General features: G+C 40.7%; 3 protein-coding genes across 4 annotated transcripts in view; 1 reads left to right on the top strand and 2 right to left on the bottom strand.

Moving 5' to 3' along the window:
- bmb (brambleberry) overlaps positions 1-21,762 on the bottom strand; it is a 401,249-nt gene that overhangs the window by 208,091 nt on the left and 171,396 nt on the right. The window lies entirely within an intron of this gene.
- On the bottom strand, positions 8,811-11,296 carry fam43a (family with sequence similarity 43 member A). The gene has a single exon (XM_074636223.1). It carries the CDS (start codon positions 11,052-11,054, stop codon positions 9,987-9,989), a length of 1,068 nt encoding a protein of 355 aa, XP_074492324.1. The 5' UTR covers positions 11,055-11,296; the 3' UTR covers positions 8,811-9,986.
- On the top strand, positions 13,375-21,198 carry lsg1 (large 60S subunit nuclear export GTPase 1). Its single transcript, XM_074636228.1, has 14 exons — positions 13,375-13,639; positions 14,376-14,502; positions 15,085-15,205; positions 15,300-15,386; positions 15,562-15,648; positions 15,766-15,826; positions 16,430-16,606; positions 16,837-17,190; positions 17,284-17,385; positions 17,487-17,621; positions 18,202-18,334; positions 18,643-18,722; positions 19,092-19,268; positions 20,262-21,198. The coding sequence occupies exons 1-14, from the start codon at positions 13,550-13,552 to the stop codon at positions 20,439-20,441; spliced, it is 1,911 nt and encodes a 636-aa protein (XP_074492329.1). The 5' UTR covers positions 13,375-13,549; the 3' UTR covers positions 20,442-21,198.

Raw genomic sequence — 21,762 nt, 5'->3', positions numbered from 1 at the left:
TTGATCAGCATTGAGCTCAGCTGTCAGTAGGACACCTAATCATGGATGGCGACTGATGACATGCTGGTAAAATGCTATGAATCGAACGCAGACTTGCACAGCTGACACTTGCACAGCTGACACATGCACAGCTGACACATGCACAGGTGACACATGCACAGCATTGATGTAACCGCAGTGGTTAGGACGTATCTATCAGTGACAAGGTCTGTCCGTCACAGGTCAGGCGACTCGATGGAAAATTGAGATTTGATTAGTCTGATCAATGCCTCTGAGAGCTAGGAGTCTTTCAGTAAATGTGTTCAACACTAGAGGTCCTTCACTGATGTATAAAGTATTGACATTTAAGAATGATCCAAGTCTCAAAACACCAAACACCCTCAGCACAAAGTACAGCATTCACAGCTTGGATAATAAAGGTCATGTGTTGAGATAAGAGACAGTCATAAAACCACAGCTGGCTGCAAAGCACATAAATATAGATACAGTTTTAGTTAAACCTGTACAGTTTTTGGTTAAGGTTTTCTCAGATTGGGGATATATTTTTGCTCCTCTGTTGCCCCAATTCTTCCTGTCAGCAGATAAAAGCACCTTCAAAAACGTGTGCACACACACAGAACCATGTGCATCCTACGGGACATGCCTGAGAACTGAGGTGTTGGACATCGCATCTGTTTCCTGTCTGTATTTGAAACGGGAGAATTACACATGTGAATTTCACCATCATATGTGGACAGATCTGAAAAGTAGGCCACGGTATCTATTGAGTAAAGTTGCTTTTCACTTTGCTCTTGCCACTGAACAATAGAAGCAAAGGAAAGTGAGTGTTTTGGGGGCATGCTGTATCTCAAGTCTCCCCCTACACAAAACACGCTGATGGGTATATCTCGTTATAAAACGCAACACAAAAAAGCCTCACAAATCCCATTTTGGATTCTGCTATCCGCTCAGACAGCGCGTCTGTCCGAGGGTCACCCCGTGATTTTCTCTCTCCCCTCTGTTATTATTCCATTTCCTCCCCGTGAACGGAAAGACCGAAATAACCCTGCCGAAATCTATGGCTCTCTGGGGGCAAAGCTTTTGTGTCGGAGCAAGTGGAAAACAAGAGCAGCGGTGGCTGAATGGGATACCGCGAGATCTAGAGTTTCAAGGCCTCATGGGGCTCGGTCCATAGACACGGACACGGCTCATTACATGAGCAGACTGTATGGAGACCATCCGAGAAGTGTCTTGTGAGACACTCAGCATGTATGATTCACGGGGGGAAATTGTAGGCTGGATTCTCTGAATGATGGCTGAGTGCACAATGATGAAATATTCTGTAAGTACCTGCAACTGTGTATGTGGGGAACTGAGGAAGGAGAGGTTATGATCCAAACTAATGCAGAGTCCCATTAAACCTTTTCTCCCCTGCATCTCTTATGATTCTTGCTTCTTGTCTGATTTTTAGCCACGCTACCTCTGTGGTTCTAAGGATGTTGCTTGGTCCATCAACATCTACTGAATGGATTGGCACAACATTTTGCACAGAGATTCAAGGTCCCCAGAAGATGAATCCTGTTGGTGATCACCTTACATTTCCTCTAGCGCCGCCGTGACGTTGACATTTGTGGTTTTCTGTGAAATATCTCGACAACACATTCTCACTCCAAACTCCTCAAATTCCGCTGTTTGGTCAGTGCTCCTCGGCATTGGAGTTGGTAACCCTCTTGCGTTACTTTTGGACGGAGCAGGGACAGCGTGTCAATATATGGTTGTTACATGCATATAGAGTCCTTTAAAAATAAACTTCAGTGCGGTTAGGACATCGTGGTTGACGTTAACTTCACTGACGTATGACTCAAGTGACTACTGAGTTACTAATGGCTCACGTGACTCAAGGGACTAACACTATGTCACCAGTTACTTTTAGTTTCACACGGGACTCGAACAGCATTCTCGTGGTTGAAAGTCTTGTGTTTTTTTGACCCCTTCCGCCCGCCATGAGCCGACTCTGACACTCTTAATACTACGTCACATGCTCTAACCGCCGAGGGGGGGTTTACATTCGCTTTAGTTGAAAGCCCAGTTTGTCTCTTACAGTTGCTAAAGGGCGCCTCCATGCGTCAATATCCAATGCCGAGGGGCACTTACCAAATGGCGGTATTTAAGTAGTTGGGAGAGGGAACAGGTTGGTCGCGACGACTATTGGATGGATTGCCAGTGAATTTGGTTCAGACATTCATGTCCTCTTTTTTAATAAATTGTAATAACTTTGCTGATCTCCTGACTTTTCATTTAGTGACATCATCAGGTCCAATACTTTTATTTATGACCAAATTCTGCAAATAAAATGAATGAAATCCCCATCAGCCTCAGCTGTTCAGTGCTAAATAGCAAATGCTAGCATACCAACACACTAAACCAACTTTGTTTACTCTTGTTCCTCACTAGGGACATTTTTAAGGACACTTTTTAATTTTTAATTTGTTGGTTATTTTGGCTGTGTTAATGCACACGGCATACATTTTGGGGTATGGTTGTGAGGTTTTTTTTCTTTGAATTTTGGAAATTCAACAACTTTCAATCAGGTTTTCAATCTGGAGCGCTGGCTTCAATATTATACTTTTCATGTTTTCCACCAGATTGAGCCATTTTCCTGATTTTCCTGTGGCGCAAATACATGTTATTTTCCTGGTTTCCTACACACACAAAAAACTCAATGCTGTTGCTAATCATTGACATATCCCAGAATGTTGAAATTTAAAAAAAAAAAAAAAAAAGCATTTAGTATACAGAAAACATTTTTTGTGTTTCTTTCAGAAAAAACAACAGTGGCATTACATAAACAAACTGGTATTTTAAGGGATACAATTCTGAAACTGAACAAATATTTGGTAGTTATGACATCAGGACTGATGTTGGTTAAAAAATTGAAGTGAAAGTGGAAAAAAATTATTAACATGCATTTTTATAGCAGTTTTAGGAAGGGGACATTTTTGTCCTCTCAGGACATCAGAGCAACTTTTTAAAGGGATGCATAAGAGTTAACATGGATGCTCATGTTAGCATTTAGCTGGAAGTACAGCCTCACAGAGCGTCTAGCTTGGCTGTATAGACTCCTCGTCTACAAATCTATTTTTTCCTCCGAGCTGCTAACCCAGCTAGGCAGCCGTCGGTGCATAAAATGACTGACATCTATCTGAATGTTTTACACACAGTCGCTTTTAATGGTTGCACTTTCTCAATAATTCATTAAAGCGTGTCTGTCTTCGCCCATTGATGCATCTGTTCTCCGCTTCAGCTGGAGCGGCACCTTAGAGGATGCTGCACATGAAATGAAGACAGTTGAGCATGAAAATGACTTGTACCACACACACATAATGGACTTGCATGCATAGACACACACACATATATAGAGCTCCCTGAGGACAGCTGTCAGATACGAACTAATGAGAGCTGAGGCTGGCATCATAATGGATATTTTTCTCGCTGTCTGTCTGTCTCTGTCCTTCTCACATTCACAGCATCCTGGTAAAATCGTAAGTGGACTCTGACACTGACATTGTCTGGTACTGTCTGTCTTCCTTTGAAGTATAGGGTCAAAGTAACTCATCCCCTCCAAAAAAAAGGCCAACAAAGTTCAGCACAACTTTGCCGATAAGGTCTGCTGCACCTCTAATTCTAAGTTGTGTGTAAAATAACCCCGTTATGAATGTGTCTGTAGTTGAGGAGCATGTTAATTACACACCTTCATGCTACAAATAGTAGTGTCACTTCCAGCTCCTCCTCACCTGAGACACTGTCAAGCATCTCATTATGATCTGAGGGCATGCTGGGACATGTTTCCACTGGTCCTAGAGATTTGTTTTTTCATGTTTCCACCGTGTAGCGAAGGTCACCGTCCCTCTATGCTCTGATTCAACCCCTCTGACGTCTTAGTGATGCTACTGTAATCAGATCCGGCCACACTAACTAACTAACGGCTCTCCTCATGCATTATAGACAAACAGATTTTATGACGTGGTTAAAAATGAAGCTGTGTGACTGCCTGGCACTGGTGGTGATGATGGTCTGGTACAGCGATGGCCCGCGGCTGCGTTCCACTAGCAGATAATTAGGAAACTCTGCTCTCCTGCTTCTGTGTCAGACCAGACAGCGATCGTCATTTATTCTCTGTTTGACGAGTGCTATTGTACTCAGAGCAATTCTCTCGTGATTTATCTTGATGAAAGGTTTTCATGTGTTCACAGGGCATCACTGCAGAGAGCAGTAAGTGGCAAATACCCAGAGAATACTTCATGTTCATTGAACCGTGCTGTATGCTTATATACGGTAGAAAGTACATTTACTCGAGCACTATACAGTTTTAAGGCACTTTAAGGTGCTTTACTTGAGTATTTTGATTGTATGGAACTTTCTCCTAACCTGACCCGCCAGATGCTTTGTTACACAGAACCAGCCGTCATTGGAAACTGTTTGGAAAAGGATAGGCACTTTCAAAAATTTCTTGGCAGGTGATTGGATGAACCATCTGTCAATCAAACTCATGCCAAAGCCAGTCGGGAGAAGAGCGAAAACATATTTTTCCATCGAGAAAAGCCTTCAGTGCCGTTCTTTGCTCTTCTTTCAAAGAAGAAATACTCTCCAGTTCTGATATAACTGCTATTGCAGCATCTACGCTAACCTCTACAGGAGCCACCATTGTTGTTTAGAACCAACAGCTGCCTCTCTGTGTTGTCTGACACACACACACACACACACACACACCTAATGCTACAAAAGCAACAAAATGACCAGTGTGGCCTTCTACATTGTCGCCGCTGAAGTGTTGCTTCACCGCGTCATTGGAGCGCTGAAAAAAGCACAGCTCAGTGACAAGTGTCAGGCAGATTAAGATTTGGTATATAAAACAAATGATCATTTGAAAATATGATGCCTTTTTACAATTAAACATCTCAACAGTTTATAAAATAGTTAAAGTAGTTTCCACATTGACACATCAGTATTAATAGTTACATAATAGTATATACAGTATAGAGTCATATGACATTCTGAAAGGGGCCATCTTGCATGATGAGAATTTTTAGTTTTGATACTTTAAGTTTTCTGTTATTAGTTTCATGCTTTTACTGATGTAACATCTTGAATGCAGGAGTGCTACTTGGAAAGTAGCAATGCTACTTTTACTTGAGTAAAGAATCTGAATTCTTCGTCCACCACTTGTTAGTAAATAGCTAACAGCAGTAGGGCTGTACAGATTTGTCCATTAATCAGTGAGTTGATTGACAGAAAATTGATCTGCAACTATTTTGACAGTCGATTAATTGTTCAGGACCATTTCAAAGCAAAAATGCCAAACATTTCTAGGTTCTCAGTATTGAAGATTTGCCGCCTTTCTTTGTGATAGAAGATCTTTGGGTTTTGGACTGTTGTTCTCAGGCTTTAGGGAATAATGATGGGCATTTTTCACAATTTTTCATTATTTTGCAGACTTTATAGAGCAGTGGTTCCCAAGGTGGGTTCCCAGGATGCCCAGGGGGGGCCCCGGCAAAAAGTGGAATAACTTATTTTCACAATAAGTCCATCTATAAGTAACACAATAACAGAATCTACTGTATGAGTATTTTGGCCATGGGTTTCATACACTTTCTGTGATAAAACATCTAAAAGCAAAAATCCTGTCAGATGAGGGACCCTGGAACAAAATCATAGTCTAATTTGTGTCAGTTTAAGGGACGTGAAAAAGTTTGGGAACCACTGTTATAGACAATTTATCCTCAAAATACTCAATAAGAAAATAATAATTTGTTGCAGTTTTGTTGTTTTTATTGTTTTTAATATAAAGATTATAAGTTAATTCACATGGTTCATATGTTTTATTACCTATAAACTCTTAAAAGATACACAATATCTTCTTTCATAATGCATAAAAAAAAATGTCTTCTGTCCATTCCCAGATAGCAAATTTTATAACAGCATGAAAGATGGGCAAGTATTAGAAACAACACACTTGGCTTCTGTGATAGCCAGACAATTTTCTTCTTGCATATGCAGCCTCTTTCCCTGTGACTCACAGTACACACTCATGGCAGTAGGTTAAGCAAACACCAGAGTATTTGTTTGAGGTAAAAGCGAATGTGACATATATTAAGAAATCTCTCTTATCAGCCAGGAACTCCGCTCCTCTCTCCCTTGGCAGCTTGAAACGTGCTCTACAACCACTTGTCGTCAACAAACACTTTGAATCGTTTAATTGCGTGAGTGGGCTGGCTGCACCTGTGGCTCACATCCAGGTAATCCTGGAAGATTGCGAGACCGCGATTGCTTTTGCAGAGGTGTGACTCGAGACAGGCTGCACGAAAAAGTAGATCAAGGAGAAATGTTGAACTGTAAATGCATGGAGCAGCTGTAAAAAGCAGGAGTAGTAGACGAATGACCTTTTGCTCTGTCTACCTATATGTTTATGCGGCTTTCCACTAATTGCATTGAGCTGGGCATATGCTGATGATGTCATGCTATATCTTCGCAGTATAAGGTCAAACTTCTGTTAGGCTGCAGGTGGTGTAGACAGGGCATCACACCACAAGAGGAAGAGTGTGGGTTTCTGCGCTCTGTTGCTATTTCAACTCACATGCAGGATTTGACAAGCCACGAATACAGCAACGATTTAGTGTGTGTGTGTGTGTGTGTGTGTGTGTCGTGAAAGCACATCAATTCATAATGAGCTGCTGTGAAGCTTTTTATAGGACTCGCCAACCGCTGGCTGAAACACATTAACCTTCTGTCTCTGGATCTCATTCTAAATCCGTGGTGGGGGTGTTTTTGTTTTCAGTGAATGCCTCAGCGTGGCCAATGGGATTGTGTCAGCTGGTGAAACACTGTCTGTGCAGATAACAATCCCCATATCCACCTCCTCCTCTGGTTTTCTCCCTGCCCATGTCTTATTCAGCCCCGTCAGAGCTGGTGGTGTTAGTGAGAATGTGGCCTGGCTCTGGGGGGGGTGGGAGTATCCCTGCATGCTCGGGTGCGGCCCTGGTGGACGTAACTCTAATGTCTTACGTACATCAATACAACAATATCTGTGGGTTCCAGTTGATACTGTCTGAATGACTGGCAGGAACTGGCAGGCGTGGGCCATGTGTGAAAAGGAAGTGACTGTGATAGGTCTTCCACTTTTAGAGCAGCGAGAGAAGTGGTGTCGATGCTAATAAGTCACATCCCTCGCTGACCACATGACCACATGATCACATGGCTGGCGCGAGAGGTGTGTCTTTGTCACTGTAGGTATCAGATATTAAGCTGGCATTTAATAGAAGGAAGTAACCTAATCTTTTAGGGCTGCAACTAACGAATATTTTCATGGTCGATTACTTTCTTGATTAAGCGATGAGTTGTTTGGTCTATAAAATGTCAGAAAAAGGTGAAAAATGTCGATCAGTGTTTCCCAAAGCCCAAGATGACGTCCTCAAATGTCTTATTTTGTCCACAACTCAAAGAGTTTACTTTTTAAGTTGGATACTGAGTGCTCCAAGACATGTAGTGTCGCATATCTATGATAAAATAAACTCACAGAAATATATGCCTATGAAAGCTTGGGATAGGGACGTAGCAGAAATGGGACAAGCCTTAGACTGGGATGCAATTTGGGTTAATGTTACCGGTGCTTCAAAAAACCCAAATCATCAGTATAAACATTTGAAATTTTGTCATAGAGCATATTTAACACTGAGAATTAGACATCAAATGGGACTGGTACCTGACCCATATTGCCCATTTTGCTCTCAAGGAACAGTTGGCTCTTTTCTACATGTTGTATGTGCAGGAGTTTCCGATTTTTGGGGGATTGGTACCCTTGCAGAACTAACGGGAGTACAACTACCAATGGACCATGCTGCACATCTTCTAAATGATGATTCCTGCATTTCCGTTATGGAAAAAACACGCAAAGTCTGGCTGGCAGGCTTGACTGCAGCTAAGAAGATTGTGGTCCAGCATTGGAAACCTGTATTTGTTGGTGTTACAATAAAGGTTGCAATAAATAATAAGTGATTAAAAAAAATATATTCAGTTTACTGTCATAGAGGAGTAAATAAAAAACTATTAATATTTTATCTTAAAAAATGACTTAATCCGATTAATTATCAAAATAGTTGTTGATTAATGTAATAGTTGACAACTAATCGATTCATATCTGCAGCTCTATAATCTTTTATCAGTGTCCCTTCCATATATATACTGATATTTTAGTGACACTACTCATGCAGTAAGTAGGGCAATATGTGAATGAAATGTACCCGCTGCTTCTGAATGTATGATTCTGTACATACGACATTACAGTATGGATTTACAGCACTTGTTTTTGCCCGAAGGAGGAGAGACGTAACAGCAAATAAAAAAACAAGCCAGTATGTTGTTAAAAGACCTCCGGTTGCTTCAGCCTCGCTGTCATTAAAGGACCCATGTGATGCTCTAACTGCTTGGTCTTGTGGTGACGTCCTTTTGTTTGGCCTGGCTTCCCTGGGGCCAGTCACAATGAATGGGCCTTCAGTACCTTAATTGAATAACTTCTGCAGCCTGTTCCCTGAAAGCAATTTGGCACAAAAGGACACAGATCCAGCCAAGACTATTAAGTAAAATATATGTGTTCAACAACACAGATACTGCAGCCATAACACCTGTAGTCTATCTCTTTCTGTCTCCCAGCTCTGCATCTCTGACCTCAATTTGAGCCTCTCAAGGTAAATCCCCACCCACATATTAAAGAGCACCAGAGGAAAACACGTCCTACTTGTTTTCCAACACAAATCTGCACATACGACTTTATATAATTTTAAATTTTTTATTGATAATTCTATGAGGTTCACATAACAAACCACATTCTCTTTAAAAAATAACATATTTATACTTTAAAACATCTTACTTTACAGTTTAATACATAAAGGTGTTTTTTTTCCTTTTGCACAGCAAAGATATGACATTTATGTTTCAGACAACATACCGACAAAAACAAACATTATGTACATGTAGTCAACATAATACTTGAATGAGTTCCACAACAGTGCAAAATAATGTAAATGAAGAGACAGGCTGTTGACAGGAGAAATAAGGATGCCTGTTTAGACCCACTGAAAGAACCACTTAAAGGAAAAGAACAAAAACATTTTTTGGGATTGTGATGAGCATCTTTCAACAGAAAAATGCCATTTAAGTAAAGTAAACAGCTTGAGGATGCAACAAATCCTCTTAAATAAAAAGAAATGGAATTAGTGCCGTGCGTCCTAAAGGCGCACTGGGATGTTGTTGGTTTCAACCTGTCCATGCACTTGTTTCTCCATTGTTTACACAATCTTAAAAAATATCACTCAGTAGCCTAATTGTGTGTCCATGTGCAGTTAATTGTCCCAGAACCGTCTGTCTTTTTTCTGCATCCACAGAGAGGGAGGAGAGAGAGAGGTTGAGACTGGAGGGGATGAAGAGCAACAGTCAGAGACATATCAGATATATCACATCAGACAGCAGCATCTCTCTGTTTAGTTACAGAGATCCCTACAGATATGAAGTATACAGTATACAGTTTACTGTAAGGCAGAAACACTGAACACTCATTATGTTGCACTGTTGTTGAGTGACGGATGGGTGCAAGCATTTATTCCCAAGGTTCATGAAAATAATGCTGACAGAAAAATGCCTTTTTCAAGGGAGAGAAAAAAAAAAGTAAAGTTAACAAGCTTGAGGATGCAACAAATAAATAAAAGAGATGGAATTAGTGCCGTGGGATGCTGTTGGTTCAACCTGTCCATGCACTTGTTTCTCCATTGTTTACACAAATAATATCACTCAGTAGCCTAATTGTGTGTCCATGTGTGGTAATTGTCCAAGAAACCTTCTGTCTTTTTTTTTGGATCCTCTCAGATAGTCGTGGAGGCTCCAGATTACAACACGGAGGGAATGTTTTTCTTGTGCCTCAACAAAACAGAGGCGCCTAAGAAATACCCTAAAATAACTCAGGCAATTTCCTGCAGCACCTTTACCTCCTGAAAGGCGTGAGTAGGCGCAGGAGGCTCCTGGTTGCTGCTCTCTATGGAGGACTCGCTGCCAGTGCTCTCTCCAGACAGCAGCCTGGTGACTCTCAGGTCAGCTTTCAGCGTCTGCACGTCGTTCCCTATGCTCATCTCTCCCAAATCGTTAATAATCTGACTCAACTCCTGTTTCCCATTGCCCAGGACACACTCATCATCCTCCGTGTCCAGGATGTCCTCACACTCAAAGTGCATCGTCGCTTTCTCCTCCTCCTCCTCTCCCACAGAGTCCTCCGTGATGGAGCCCAGCTTGGGCGCGCTCCGGCTGCGCTCCACCGGGGGTTTGTAGTAACATTGTCCGTTCAGCAGCTTCCTAATGGGGACTAACGGGATGGTCTGCTCGCCTATGAGCTGCTGCTGTTGGTGCCTTGCATCATCCCTCCTTTTCAGTCTTTTAAACTCCGCCAGAGCCGTAGCAGAGGTCTGGTAGAGCAGCAGCGCCATGGCCTTCGCCTTCTCCGGCTTGGACACCAGAACCGCGTGGCAGCGCAGCATCACGGCCTTGTGCTTCATCTCGTGCCGGTACACCCAGGCGAAGATCTTGGGCAACCTCGGGTCCGCCACGCAGTAGGTTATCCGGTGCAGCAGGTACAGGTGTCCCGGCCTCCTCGCCTTGTCGTCAACATGCACCATGCGGATGCCCTGCGAGCTGACGGTGAGACGCATCTTGGTGCCGTTTTTGCCCTGCTCGCTCTTGGTCCAGATCTTGCTCACAGCCACGTCCGTGCAGCCGTCTCCTTTGGACTGGATGGTGGTGGCGTTGCCCAGGTAGAGGACGGTGTAGGTGGGGTCCTCGCTGGTGATCTTCACCTTTTTCCTCTTGGACTTGAACATGCTGCCCACCCGGTTCAGGGCGCTCTCCGGGCAGGACTTGGCGAAGGAGCTGAGAGCCGAGTAGTTGAGGCTCACAGCATAGCCCTTCTGCTTGTTGTTCGACTTATTACTGCTGTCTTCCTCGATCAGATCGAACTTGTTCTTCTTCCAAGGCAGCATTTTATTTTATTATTGCTGTTTTCCAAGTCAACAGCAACAAAGTATTTACTGAGAAAAAGATAACTTTGTATTAAAGCTATCTAAATCCTAGAGGTGTTTTATTTCCCCTGTCAGGTCATTGATGAGCTACTCTAAAGACTTCGTATACTTCGTGTGTTCGTCCTCTAAAGTGCTCTGGTCCATTGTGTGATGTGTCCTGTAGCTCTGGATACAGTCTGATGCTGCTGGTGGAGCTCTGAGCGTTATATGCAGGGAGAAACCATTTGAGTGAGACTGTGGGGGGGTGGGCTGAACCAAATGAGAATATAGGACTGTTTGGTTTGTATTGATCGTGCTCATTGATACGAAACTATCACAGTTGCCCTCTGTTGTATACAGTTAATATTAATCATTAAAAACATGTGTTTTTGCATGCATTATATTTACATTTAGCAGCACAATATTACAGCATTCCTTTATACAAGTGGTAATAAATATCTATCGGCTATTACTAGAGAAAATATGACACATATAACTATATTACTATATTAAAATCCCTCTAAATTTCTATAGGACTATTATAGTAATTGTACAAGAGGTAAAAGCATAAGGAGTTTAGTAAAAAAAAAAAAAAATAAAGAAGAGAGAATCACCACTGGGTGCAAAGTAACTTCTATGTATTATTATTGTCATTTTTATGTCTCATATATTTAACCAGATGAATCCAATTTACATTAAGAATCTCCTTTTCAGGGGCGACCTGGCCAAGACAGGCAGCAGCAGCACAAAAAAACAGTCACAGACAGAAAACACAAAGGGAGACAAACAAAAGAAAAGGGTAAACATTTCCATAAGAAATCTGCTCCTATTGCATAATTAGGCTACCGTATTCCCATGCCACCAAAATCAAGATTTTCTTGAAAATGTGTAAACATTGTCTCTCACATTTTTTTCAAGTTAGGCTTCAGATAAGTAGCTAATTTCCCTTCAATACTGTATATCTACTAAAATGTAACTTGGAATTTGAAGTGTGTTCTCTCCTTCTAAAATGAAACTAACACAATCACCATCAACAATATAACAATAAAAACATAGGCTGTATTGAATAGACTATAATAAAGTAGCCAAATATTTGCTATGTCAGTCAGCTCATCATTTTAGTTTATGTAGACGTAATAAAATCATTCTGCTGTTTAATGCTGCCATCTTTTGGTTCACATCAGAAGTGCGTTTGTTAATCTTGTGTCTGTTCGATGGAAGATGATTTACTTGTTACTTTGTGCAATACTAACTTTTTATTTGCTGCTGTTAAAGTCACATGCATTGAAATTCATGGATTTGGTCAAATTTAAAACCGCAATAATTATGTTCAAAGCAAGACATAATTCACTTCCGGGCAATATTCAAAAAATGTTTTGTGACAGGAAGGGGGGTTATCATTTAAGAGTAAAATTGGATTTTAAAAAGCATTGTGTTCGTACAACAAAGAAGAGTATATGTATTTCAGTCTGTGGGGTGCATTTGTGGAATGGGTTAGGTGATGGGTTGAAGCTGAGCACAAATATAAATCACTTTAAAAAGCTATACAAAAAATATATTTTTGGGAGGTATATGGTTGAGGAAGAGTTGTGATAAGGGTTGCGTTAAAGGTTGGTTTATATCTACTTTTTAACTCTGGATGGATATGTGGGTTGTAAATATAAACTTGGGATGCTGTTCATATATTTAATTTGGGATGTAAATAAATCTGGGATAGTTTATATATTATATTATATTATATTATATTATATTATATTATATTATATTATATTATATTATATTATATTATATTATATTATATTATCATTCTATGATATAAGAGTTATTAGAGGAGAAGTGAGAAAGGGGTAGGGAAATATAAATTGTACTTCTCCCTACTCCTTTTCGGACACCACTACTGTTGTTTTGTTTGTTATTATTTTGTATCTGTTTTTATTTATTTTTATGTTCGAAATAAAGTCTTTCATTCATTCATTCATTTGTGAATTTATATGTATTTTTATTGTTAAACTGATTGAGGTTGGACATGAGGAACGAATATTGGTAGCGTTCTGTTTCCTTCAGGGCACCTTTGATAGCTGGACAATCAAGTGGACTGTACCACTGTACCACAGCTACGTCACTGTAGATGCTTGAAAAATCAGATATTATTACGAGTTTTTAGTGGTTAATTATGTATGTGTAGTAAGGTAATTCGTAATTAATAAAATATATAAATCAATATCTTCGAGTAGTTGAGGTGGATTCGTCCGGAAATGAGGCTTGATTGGTTTCTCCCATTTCCGGTTCTTTCGACAACAACGTAGTGCACATGGGGCAGAGTAGCTGGAGTCGGACAGCGTTTTAACACCCTGCAGATATATTACATTACAGGTTTTGTGTAGTAGTAAAGTAAGTAGTGAGTGTAAAGTATATTATATAATATATTATTATATTATATATATTATATTAGAGGAGCGACAGCATCATCAGTGAGTATGAGTAAGAAGAAATCAGGCACTCTGGGCAGAGCTCTGATCAGAGAGAGACTGCAGGCAGGCCGAGGAAACAAGAGGGGCGACACATGGGTATGTCAACTAGCTTATATTAAACATGTTTAATCAAATCATAGAGGAGAGTTATCCCGCTGGTCATGATGTATTGTGGAGTTCATATTCAGTGTCGGTCCTGTTTGAACTGCCACTCAATACGTGGGTAGTAGTTCTGAAAAGCATGGTTTGTTGCTTTGCGCCAAACTCCCTCAAGAAAATGACATTTTTATCTTTGCTTTGCACAACATCAACCTGAAGTACCTACAATAGTACCTGTTCGTAATAAACAAGCTCCTGTGGTAAATTCGGCATGGCGATAAATTATAAAGGAGCATTGTTTTTTGCTATACAATCTTAAGATCATTAGAACTGGTTCATATGCCCTAACGCAGTGGTTCTCTAAGTGGGGTCCTCTAGGGGTTTCAAGGGGGTCCCCAGTAAAACAGGGAATAATTTATTTTCACTATAAGTCCATCCATAAGTAACACAATGACAAAAATGTCTTACTATTGTGGTCATTGGTTTAATACAGGATCCTTGGCGTGAAAACATTTGAGAACCACTGCCTTAATGTTACTAATATTACCCGCTGTATGTTTTCATGCAAGACCATTATTGGCAAACGAAACTACCACGAGTGTTTCGGCAGAACACTATAGAGTTAAATGATGTCCTCATGCCAGTCATTTTGTAGTACTCACTTTAATTCTAGACTAATGTGTGGTTTGTTATTAATGGAGGCCTTATTTATTATTACTTTTCACATTTGCAGCGCCACACCAGTGAGCTGAATGATGGCTATGACTGGGGACGGCTGAACCTGCAGTCAGTGACAGAACAGAGTTCCATGGATGACTTTCTGGCCACTGCTGAAATGGCAGGAACAGAGTTTGTTGCAGGTACGTAATACCACACTTAAGTCATGTGTAGTTCTTGGGTTGTATGTTGTACCGGGATGTTGTGGCTAAAGATTGTCAATGGCAAGGGGTACTCATAGCCCCAATACGTGCCATTCTCTGACACGGCTGTTGTATGTAAACATCATATCAAACTGAATGCAAAACAAAGTCACTCTGGATGCTTTTTTGGGTTGTACCTGTTGATACTGTGTTTTTATGCAGCTGCAATGTGGCTATCCACACTGTTTCCTAGGTATAAAATGGACTTATTGCTCATGTCCCTAATAGTCTTATCATTTAGCACATGGACTGGTAGGTCACAGTGTGCCTCACCCTCACTGCTTGGAGGATCTTAGAGGATAGATATATTGTGCTATAATACACTTATCCACTGCTCTTCTGTTTATGTTTATTTATTTGTTTCACATATACAAAAAAAACATTAAAACACAATTCATGAAAGGAATGTAAAATATGTGTGAGGGTGTTGTAGAAACCTATGATGGCTTATATAAAAACCACACCCACCCTGTCCTTTGATTCCACTGCTGTCTCTCACTGTTCCTTGCTGTGTTTTCTTAGAGAAACTCAACATCAAGTTTGTGCCAGCGGAAGCCAGAGCAGGCTTAATAACAGCTGAGGAGCGAACCAGGCTGAAGAAGCTGCATGAAGACAACAAGCATTTCCTCAGAATTCCTCGACGGTAAGAAGAACAGATCTAGTTAATTTTATGAAATCCCTCTACTGTATGTTTTTTGCACTTTTAATTTTTGTGACATCTCTTTCCCAATTTGAAGCCCCCACTGGGACGAAGGCACCAGTACAGAAGCGCTTCAGCTAGCAGAGAAAGACAGCTTCTTGGAGTGGAGACGAGTGCTTGCACAGTGTGTAATATTTTGTAAACTCAGTCACCTTTGCTCTTACAAAGATTGTGTTCTTATAAGCAGTAGTGTAGTTGTTGCATGTTTGTTGTCAAAAATGTTGTGTACAAAATTACAGCATTTGTAATATGTGGTTGCATCAGTGTCTGCAATCTAACTGCAAGTGTTTCCTCTAAAGGCTGGAAGAGGAACAGAAGTTAATTCTCACCCCGTTTGAGAGGAACCTGGAGTTCTGGAGACAACTGTGGAGAGTGATCGAGAGGAGGTAAAAAAAAACACACAAAAAAGCTTTATGCAGCTGTCAGCTTATACCTATCTTTAATGAGGAATGTGTTCTCCTTATGTAATACTTAAGACAAAATGTTTTCGTGTTTTCCTGTAGTGACGTCGTCGTTGTAATCGTCGATGCCAGAAATCCTTTGCTGTTCAGATGTCCTGACCTGGTGCGTACATTTGGCAGAGTTGCTTTAGTGGAAAAGTGACGGTGCGTGCACTGTTGAAGGAGTATGTCACTAATCTGTGACAACACTTTCCAATGACAGTTATCCCTGCATTAGGATACACATACCGATTCTAAATGCTGTTTCTGTCATTTTATATAGAGTGGTGCAGGGATAACGTATTTTTGCAGGCCAACCAGGAAGTTAGCATCAGGGAAACCAATGTGATAAAAGTACATTTTGTGCTTAGATTTAAAGAAGCCATTGACTATTAGTTGACTAATCTGTCATTTTGGTCTTAGCCGACTAAGACTTCTTTAGTCAATTAGTTGGTTTTTATGCTTTCTTTCATTATGAATGATTTATTTCTAAGAAACTTGTGAGCACATCTCTGGTAAACACGAGATTTAAAGTGGTGCTTTTGTGTGATTCTTTGTGGAGAAACTCAGTTTCACAGATCTGTCGATTAAATCAACTAATCGATTAGTCATCAAAATTGTATGAGTGTTAGTCGACTAAGAATTTCATTGGTCGAGGACAGCTCTTACAGAAATACAGTCCAAATGTGAACCAAACATTTGTCACTTCTCTGTTGTATGCCGCCAGGAGTTGTACGTAAAGGAAGTGTCGGAGCATAAGGAGAACATGGTGTTGGTGAATAAGGCCGACCTGCTGACCAGGGAGCAGAGGCGAGTCTGGGCCAAATATTTCCAGAAAGAGGGGCTGAGGGCAGTTTTCTGGTCCGCCCTGGCTGAGAACGAGAGACTTGACGCAGAGGAAAAGGTGAGTTTGAGAAGTTGAACATAACCTGTGAATTTGAATGTATGTGCTAACTCATTTATTTACATTTCTTGGGAACAACTAAAGGTGTGGATCTACATTTCCTCATCACTGGGACCTGAATGTTATCAGTTTGTAATGTCAGATTGTTTTGGAGTAATGCTTGTGAACGGGAGTAGATCTCTTTAGCATATTTACACCAGTATCAAAATGCAAAACGTCTCTTCTCGTAGGGCATGGAAGTGGAGGATCCAGAGTGTGTAGAGAGTGACCCAGAAGAGGAAGGACAGCCAGACAATGAAGCCATGATACAAGACGGGGCGGCTGGAGAGGAGGAGGACGAAAAGGAGGACGAAGAGGGACAAGAGAGTGGCACAGACGAAGAGCAGCAGGTAAAGATAAGTGTAGAGGAGGAGGACTGGCACAGCTGCTCAGAAGATGAAGAAGAGAAAGGGACTGATGGCTCATCCAGTAAATCCTCCTTCCACAACTCCAGCCGTCTGCTGCATAAGGAAGAGCTGCTTGAGGTGTTTAAGGCTGCTCACAGCGGGCCCAGGTGTAAAGAAGGAGAACTCACAGTGGGACTGGTGAGTGAAAAGTTAACCCTATACAATCAACTAGAAAATGCATGTTGTGAAGTCACCTTATGAGTCTTCTGATTGACTGTATGAATTCAACAGGTCGGGTATCCTAATGTGGGAAAGAGTTCCACCATCAACACTATTTTTAGGAACAAGAAGGTGTCTGTCTCAGCCACTCCTGGACACACGAAGCACTTTCAGGTACAGGACTGCTCTTTAAACCTCTCAATATGAATTCATTGTATCAACAGAAAGCCTATAGTTTGATTGACTGTGTTGCTTTTTCTTGACATGTATCCCAGACTCTGTATGTGGAGCCAGGCCTCTGCCTCTGTGACTGCCCAGGTCTGGTCATGCCCTCCTTTGTTTCTACCAAAGCTGAGATGATCTGCTCTGGGATCCTGCCCATTGACCATATGAGAGATCACGTACCTGCAGTCTCACATATATCCTTTCTATGCTGTTGGCACCTGCAGAATCCTGCAGCTGATATTTTTTTTGGGAAAGAAGTGTTGATGAACATTAAAGGTGCTATGTGTAGAGTTTATAACCGGCATTTAGAGGAAGTGAAAATAGAATTTGTGTACTTTGTGCATTCAAAGATAGAAGTTGTTCGTCTACTTTCCTGTAACTTCTATGATATTAGATATTATTAAAGAAAATGTGTATATGTATCTTTTTTACGACCATTGCCTCGCTCAGGGGCCATCCTTACCATAATAACGAGCGTTACCACGGTTTTTCACTTTTACAAGTTTTTTTGTCGTAAATGTATGACTTTGAGTTTGAGGTTTTTTTCCTCGTAAAATTGCCACTTTAAATGTTTTTTTCCTCGTAAACGACTACAATTTTACATCTGGAACTAAGACTATATCTACAATCTTAACCTTGAAAATACCATAACGACTTCAAATAACCAAAATGTATTTCTCAATGATATATTGATAAATGGTATTCCTAGAATCTCGAATATGAACATCATGAGAACTTTTTGGATCTCGGTTAAGTCCTTAACAGATTCGTCACATATGTCAGGTGATCCCTCGGCATGTGGCAGAAGGCACCTACGGCATCAACATCATCCGACCACGAGAAGACGAAGACCCCGACAGGATTCCCACCTCTGAGGAGCTGCTGATGGCGTATGGATGTGAGACTACCGGATATATTTATTGTGTTTTTATAGAGAATCAATTAACAATAAGCCCAAAAAAGGTACTTGTCAGCATGTGGCTCTGTATAGAGAGGAGCTATGAGAGTGATTCATCTACCTTTTATATCAAATAATAACATGCTTCTCATAGACTTATGTAGTATTAGCCCACTTCATGTTTTTTTTTTTCTTCAACCAAGTTGCTCTTGAATGTGTTCTTGTTATCTGCTCTGTTTTTAAAGCATTGTGTAAACTCTTTGATAAGAGCAGCATAACGTTTGTAATTGTGTTTCCCTCTATTTCAGACATGAGAGGCTTCATGACGGCGCATGGCCAGCCGGATCAGTCCAGGTCAGCCCGCTACATCCTGAAGGATTTTGTCTCGGTAAGTGCCAGACCTGAGTCAGAACTGAAAAATGACAGTCGCTAGAACATTTTGTTGTTGATTTTGCCTACCTATGTATAATAGGTAAGGTTGAATAGGGCATAAGGGAACCATCCATTGAATACCAAATGTGTAGACAGTCTCTTTAACGTCAGCATGCTGGTTGTTAATTCCTCTAGAGCGTCACCTATAATAATTGTGAATTCATTGCTTTATGTTTAAAAGGACAGCAGGGACCTTTGGCCATATAGCTGCATATTGGAGGAGCTGTTCTATGAAATAGTTTTGTATCATTGACTAAATACGTGCATCCTGAATAGAACATCCTCTCTCTGACACACTCTTCCTAACAATGTTGACTCTTCACAGGGAAAGCTTCTGTACTGCCATCCGCCTCCACATATTGATGCTCAAGACTTCCAGCCGCAGCACAACAAGTTCCTGAATGGAGACTCGGACGGCTGTGACCTCTCCTACACAACAACAAACAAACCCAGGAAAATCAAGAGAATTGAAAATGTGGTTGACAAGAACTTCTTCCATCAGGTACGATAGGTCGACTGTCTTCTTATTCGTAAGAAAAATGCCTTAAAAGGATAGTTTGGGTGTTTTGATGTGGGCTTGTATGAGGTACTTATCCATAGTCAATGTATTATCTACAGTAGATGACGGTCAGCACGCCCCCAGCTTGGAGAAACAGACAGGAGAAATGGCACCGGAGCAAAGCAATACAGGACTGTGGATGAGGCCGGCAGCAAAACATATTCTAGCCACCTAAAAGAAAGGCCCACCATAAAAAATCAACATCAGTTTAGTTGTATGCTATATTTAGAATATTTTCACTGCTTGACCTTGCCGTCAGACAGCCCTTTATGATGGGGAACTGAAGCCGTTGTATCTATCTATGCTTTTCGTCAAAGCAACCAGACTCCATTGGGAAAAAAAACAAAAATGTAATTTTACCTGCAGAACACAATGGTTGCTGGTCTACCGCCGTCTCGATCCGTTAGTTTGTTTGAGCTATTGTGTAACTCCAGTGAACTAACCAAAGTCACACAATAACAGAAACAAACTAACCGATCGAGGCAGCGGTAGACCAGCAACTCCTGTGTTCTGCAAGGTAAAATTACTGTTTTTTTCAATGTGTGGCTTTGGCGAGAGTTCTTATATTGCTTCAGTTCCCCGTTGCAAACATAGACTGTTTAGCTGTCTGACGGCAAGGTAAACCAGTGAAAATATTATAGATATAGCGTACACTTAAACTGATGTTTACTTTTTTAGGTGGGCTTTTCTTTTACGTGGCTAAAATACGTTTTGTTGCCATTCCTGTACACAGCACTACATTGCTTTTTTACTTCCGTCCGGTAACTCCTGTCTGCTTCTCCAAGCTGAGGTTGTGTCGATCGACTATGGATAAGTACCTCATGCAACCCCACCTAAAAACACTGAACTATCCCTTTAATAGCAGTTATTAGTTGTCATAAAATAAAAAACATATGAAAGTAAATGCTTGAGTATTGATGGGATGTCTCTCTTCAGGCGAATGTGCGGGCGCTCTCCAAGGGGGTTCAGTCTGTTATGGGCTACAAGCCAGGCAACGGACCTGTCGGCCCGAAACAACCTGGAACAGAGACGGTGGTGGGAAAACCCTGGAAAAAACACGGCAACGCGAACAAGAAGGAGAAAATACGCCGTATTACCAAGCATCTGGACGCTTGAAGATGATCCGAAATCAAAGCTCTTTAAATTACAGATCATTTCAGCGGGAATGGAAAAACCCTCAACTATAGTTCACACGTGATTCCAAAGGAATTAATGCCTAGCAGCATCTGTAGGTAGATGTGGGCCCTTTAATCTTGTGTGTGCACTTTGAAAGGATATATGATCGTGTCATGTACCGCTCTGGTTAGAAGATTATATTAGTGCAATGCATTCCATCAACTGGATCACCAGTTGTACACCAGATCTCACCATGGTGTTCGGAAACGGACACAACATCCAACGGGTTTGAATTTTGAAGACATTGAACAGGACTTTTTCATTTTGTATTTGAAAGGCGTTTCAAAAGACACATCACAAAGTCTACATTACCCAGATAAATCACTGTGTGTTTGATAATGCTTTTATCCAGATATACAGTTTTGATTAATGTTACTAAGATGGATTATGAAAATAAATTGAATACTTTCATGTTAGTGCATAACTTCTTTACTCCATTATCACAAAGCTATCATTGGTTATTGCTGCCCAGTGCAACGGTGGAAAGGAAAATAATCAAGAATATTTGCAAATGTTTAAAAAATGTAGGGCATATGCATTCATATAGAGGTGCATCTCTTTAAAAGCTTTATTTTCTGCAGTTTATAAGTATAAAAATGTACATTAATCAATATTTTAATGTCAACATTAAACATAAAATGACTTAATGTGAAAAGTGTCACCTGCAATGTTTAGAATGAAGCTACATTCACCAAAACTCAGGAAATCTGAAGATGTGCTGAAGATTGTTGAGAAATATAAGAGTTGTGGTGGCAACCCTAAAACATCTAGATTGTATCTTAATGTTGTTGATTTTTGTTTATAGCTTTCTGTTCAGGGGGAATTTAGCACTCAGACTATTGAAGTTGACAGTGTTGATTTATTATCAGCGATACAAACAATTCCTTGATTCCTCACAGCTTCAAGGCAACAAGAGAAGCCATGACATTTCAATCTACAGCATACTGTGTGTTCCAGTACTCATGCTACCATACCATTTAGTAAGCCAGAACAAATATTTAGTATGTCCCAATACATAGTATTTCAAATGCAGTATGCCGAAAAATAGCAGGATGTCCTACTACAGCCAGCATGCTTTCCTGGCTACTCAGACCCACAATCCTCTGCTCTGTGGTTATGAGCAAGATGGTCAAGATGCAAAAAGCTATGAAGAAGCAGTATGTCCCAGTTGTATGCATACTACATGCAACAGTACGTTTTACGTACTTTAGTACATACTGCAGCTGCAGAAAAGAACTAGGGTCACTTAATGTTAATTAGT

This window comes from Sebastes fasciatus, chromosome 5 (genome assembly GCF_043250625.1).
Source record: "Sebastes fasciatus isolate fSebFas1 chromosome 5, fSebFas1.pri, whole genome shotgun sequence".
NCBI lineage: Eukaryota > Metazoa > Chordata > Actinopteri > Perciformes > Sebastidae > Sebastes > Sebastes fasciatus.
This window is presented reverse-complemented; position numbering and strand designations above follow the sequence as displayed.

Excerpts from the sequence above, each read along its gene's own strand:
- fam43a (XM_074636223.1), bottom strand. The coding sequence starts at position 11,054 with ATGCTGCCTTGGAAGAAGAACAAGTTCGATCTGATCGAGGAAGACAGC.
- lsg1 (XM_074636228.1), top strand. The coding sequence starts at position 13,550 with ATGAGTAAGAAGAAATCAGGCACTCTGGGCAGAGCTCTGATCAGAGAG. Across the intron at positions 13,640-14,375 it reads ACAAGAGGGGCGACACATGG|CGCCACACCAGTGAGCTGAA; the intron begins GTATGTCAACTA and ends TCACATTTGCAG. Across the intron at positions 19,269-20,261 it reads ACAAGAACTTCTTCCATCAG|GCGAATGTGCGGGCGCTCTC; the intron begins GTACGATAGGTC and ends GTCTCTCTTCAG.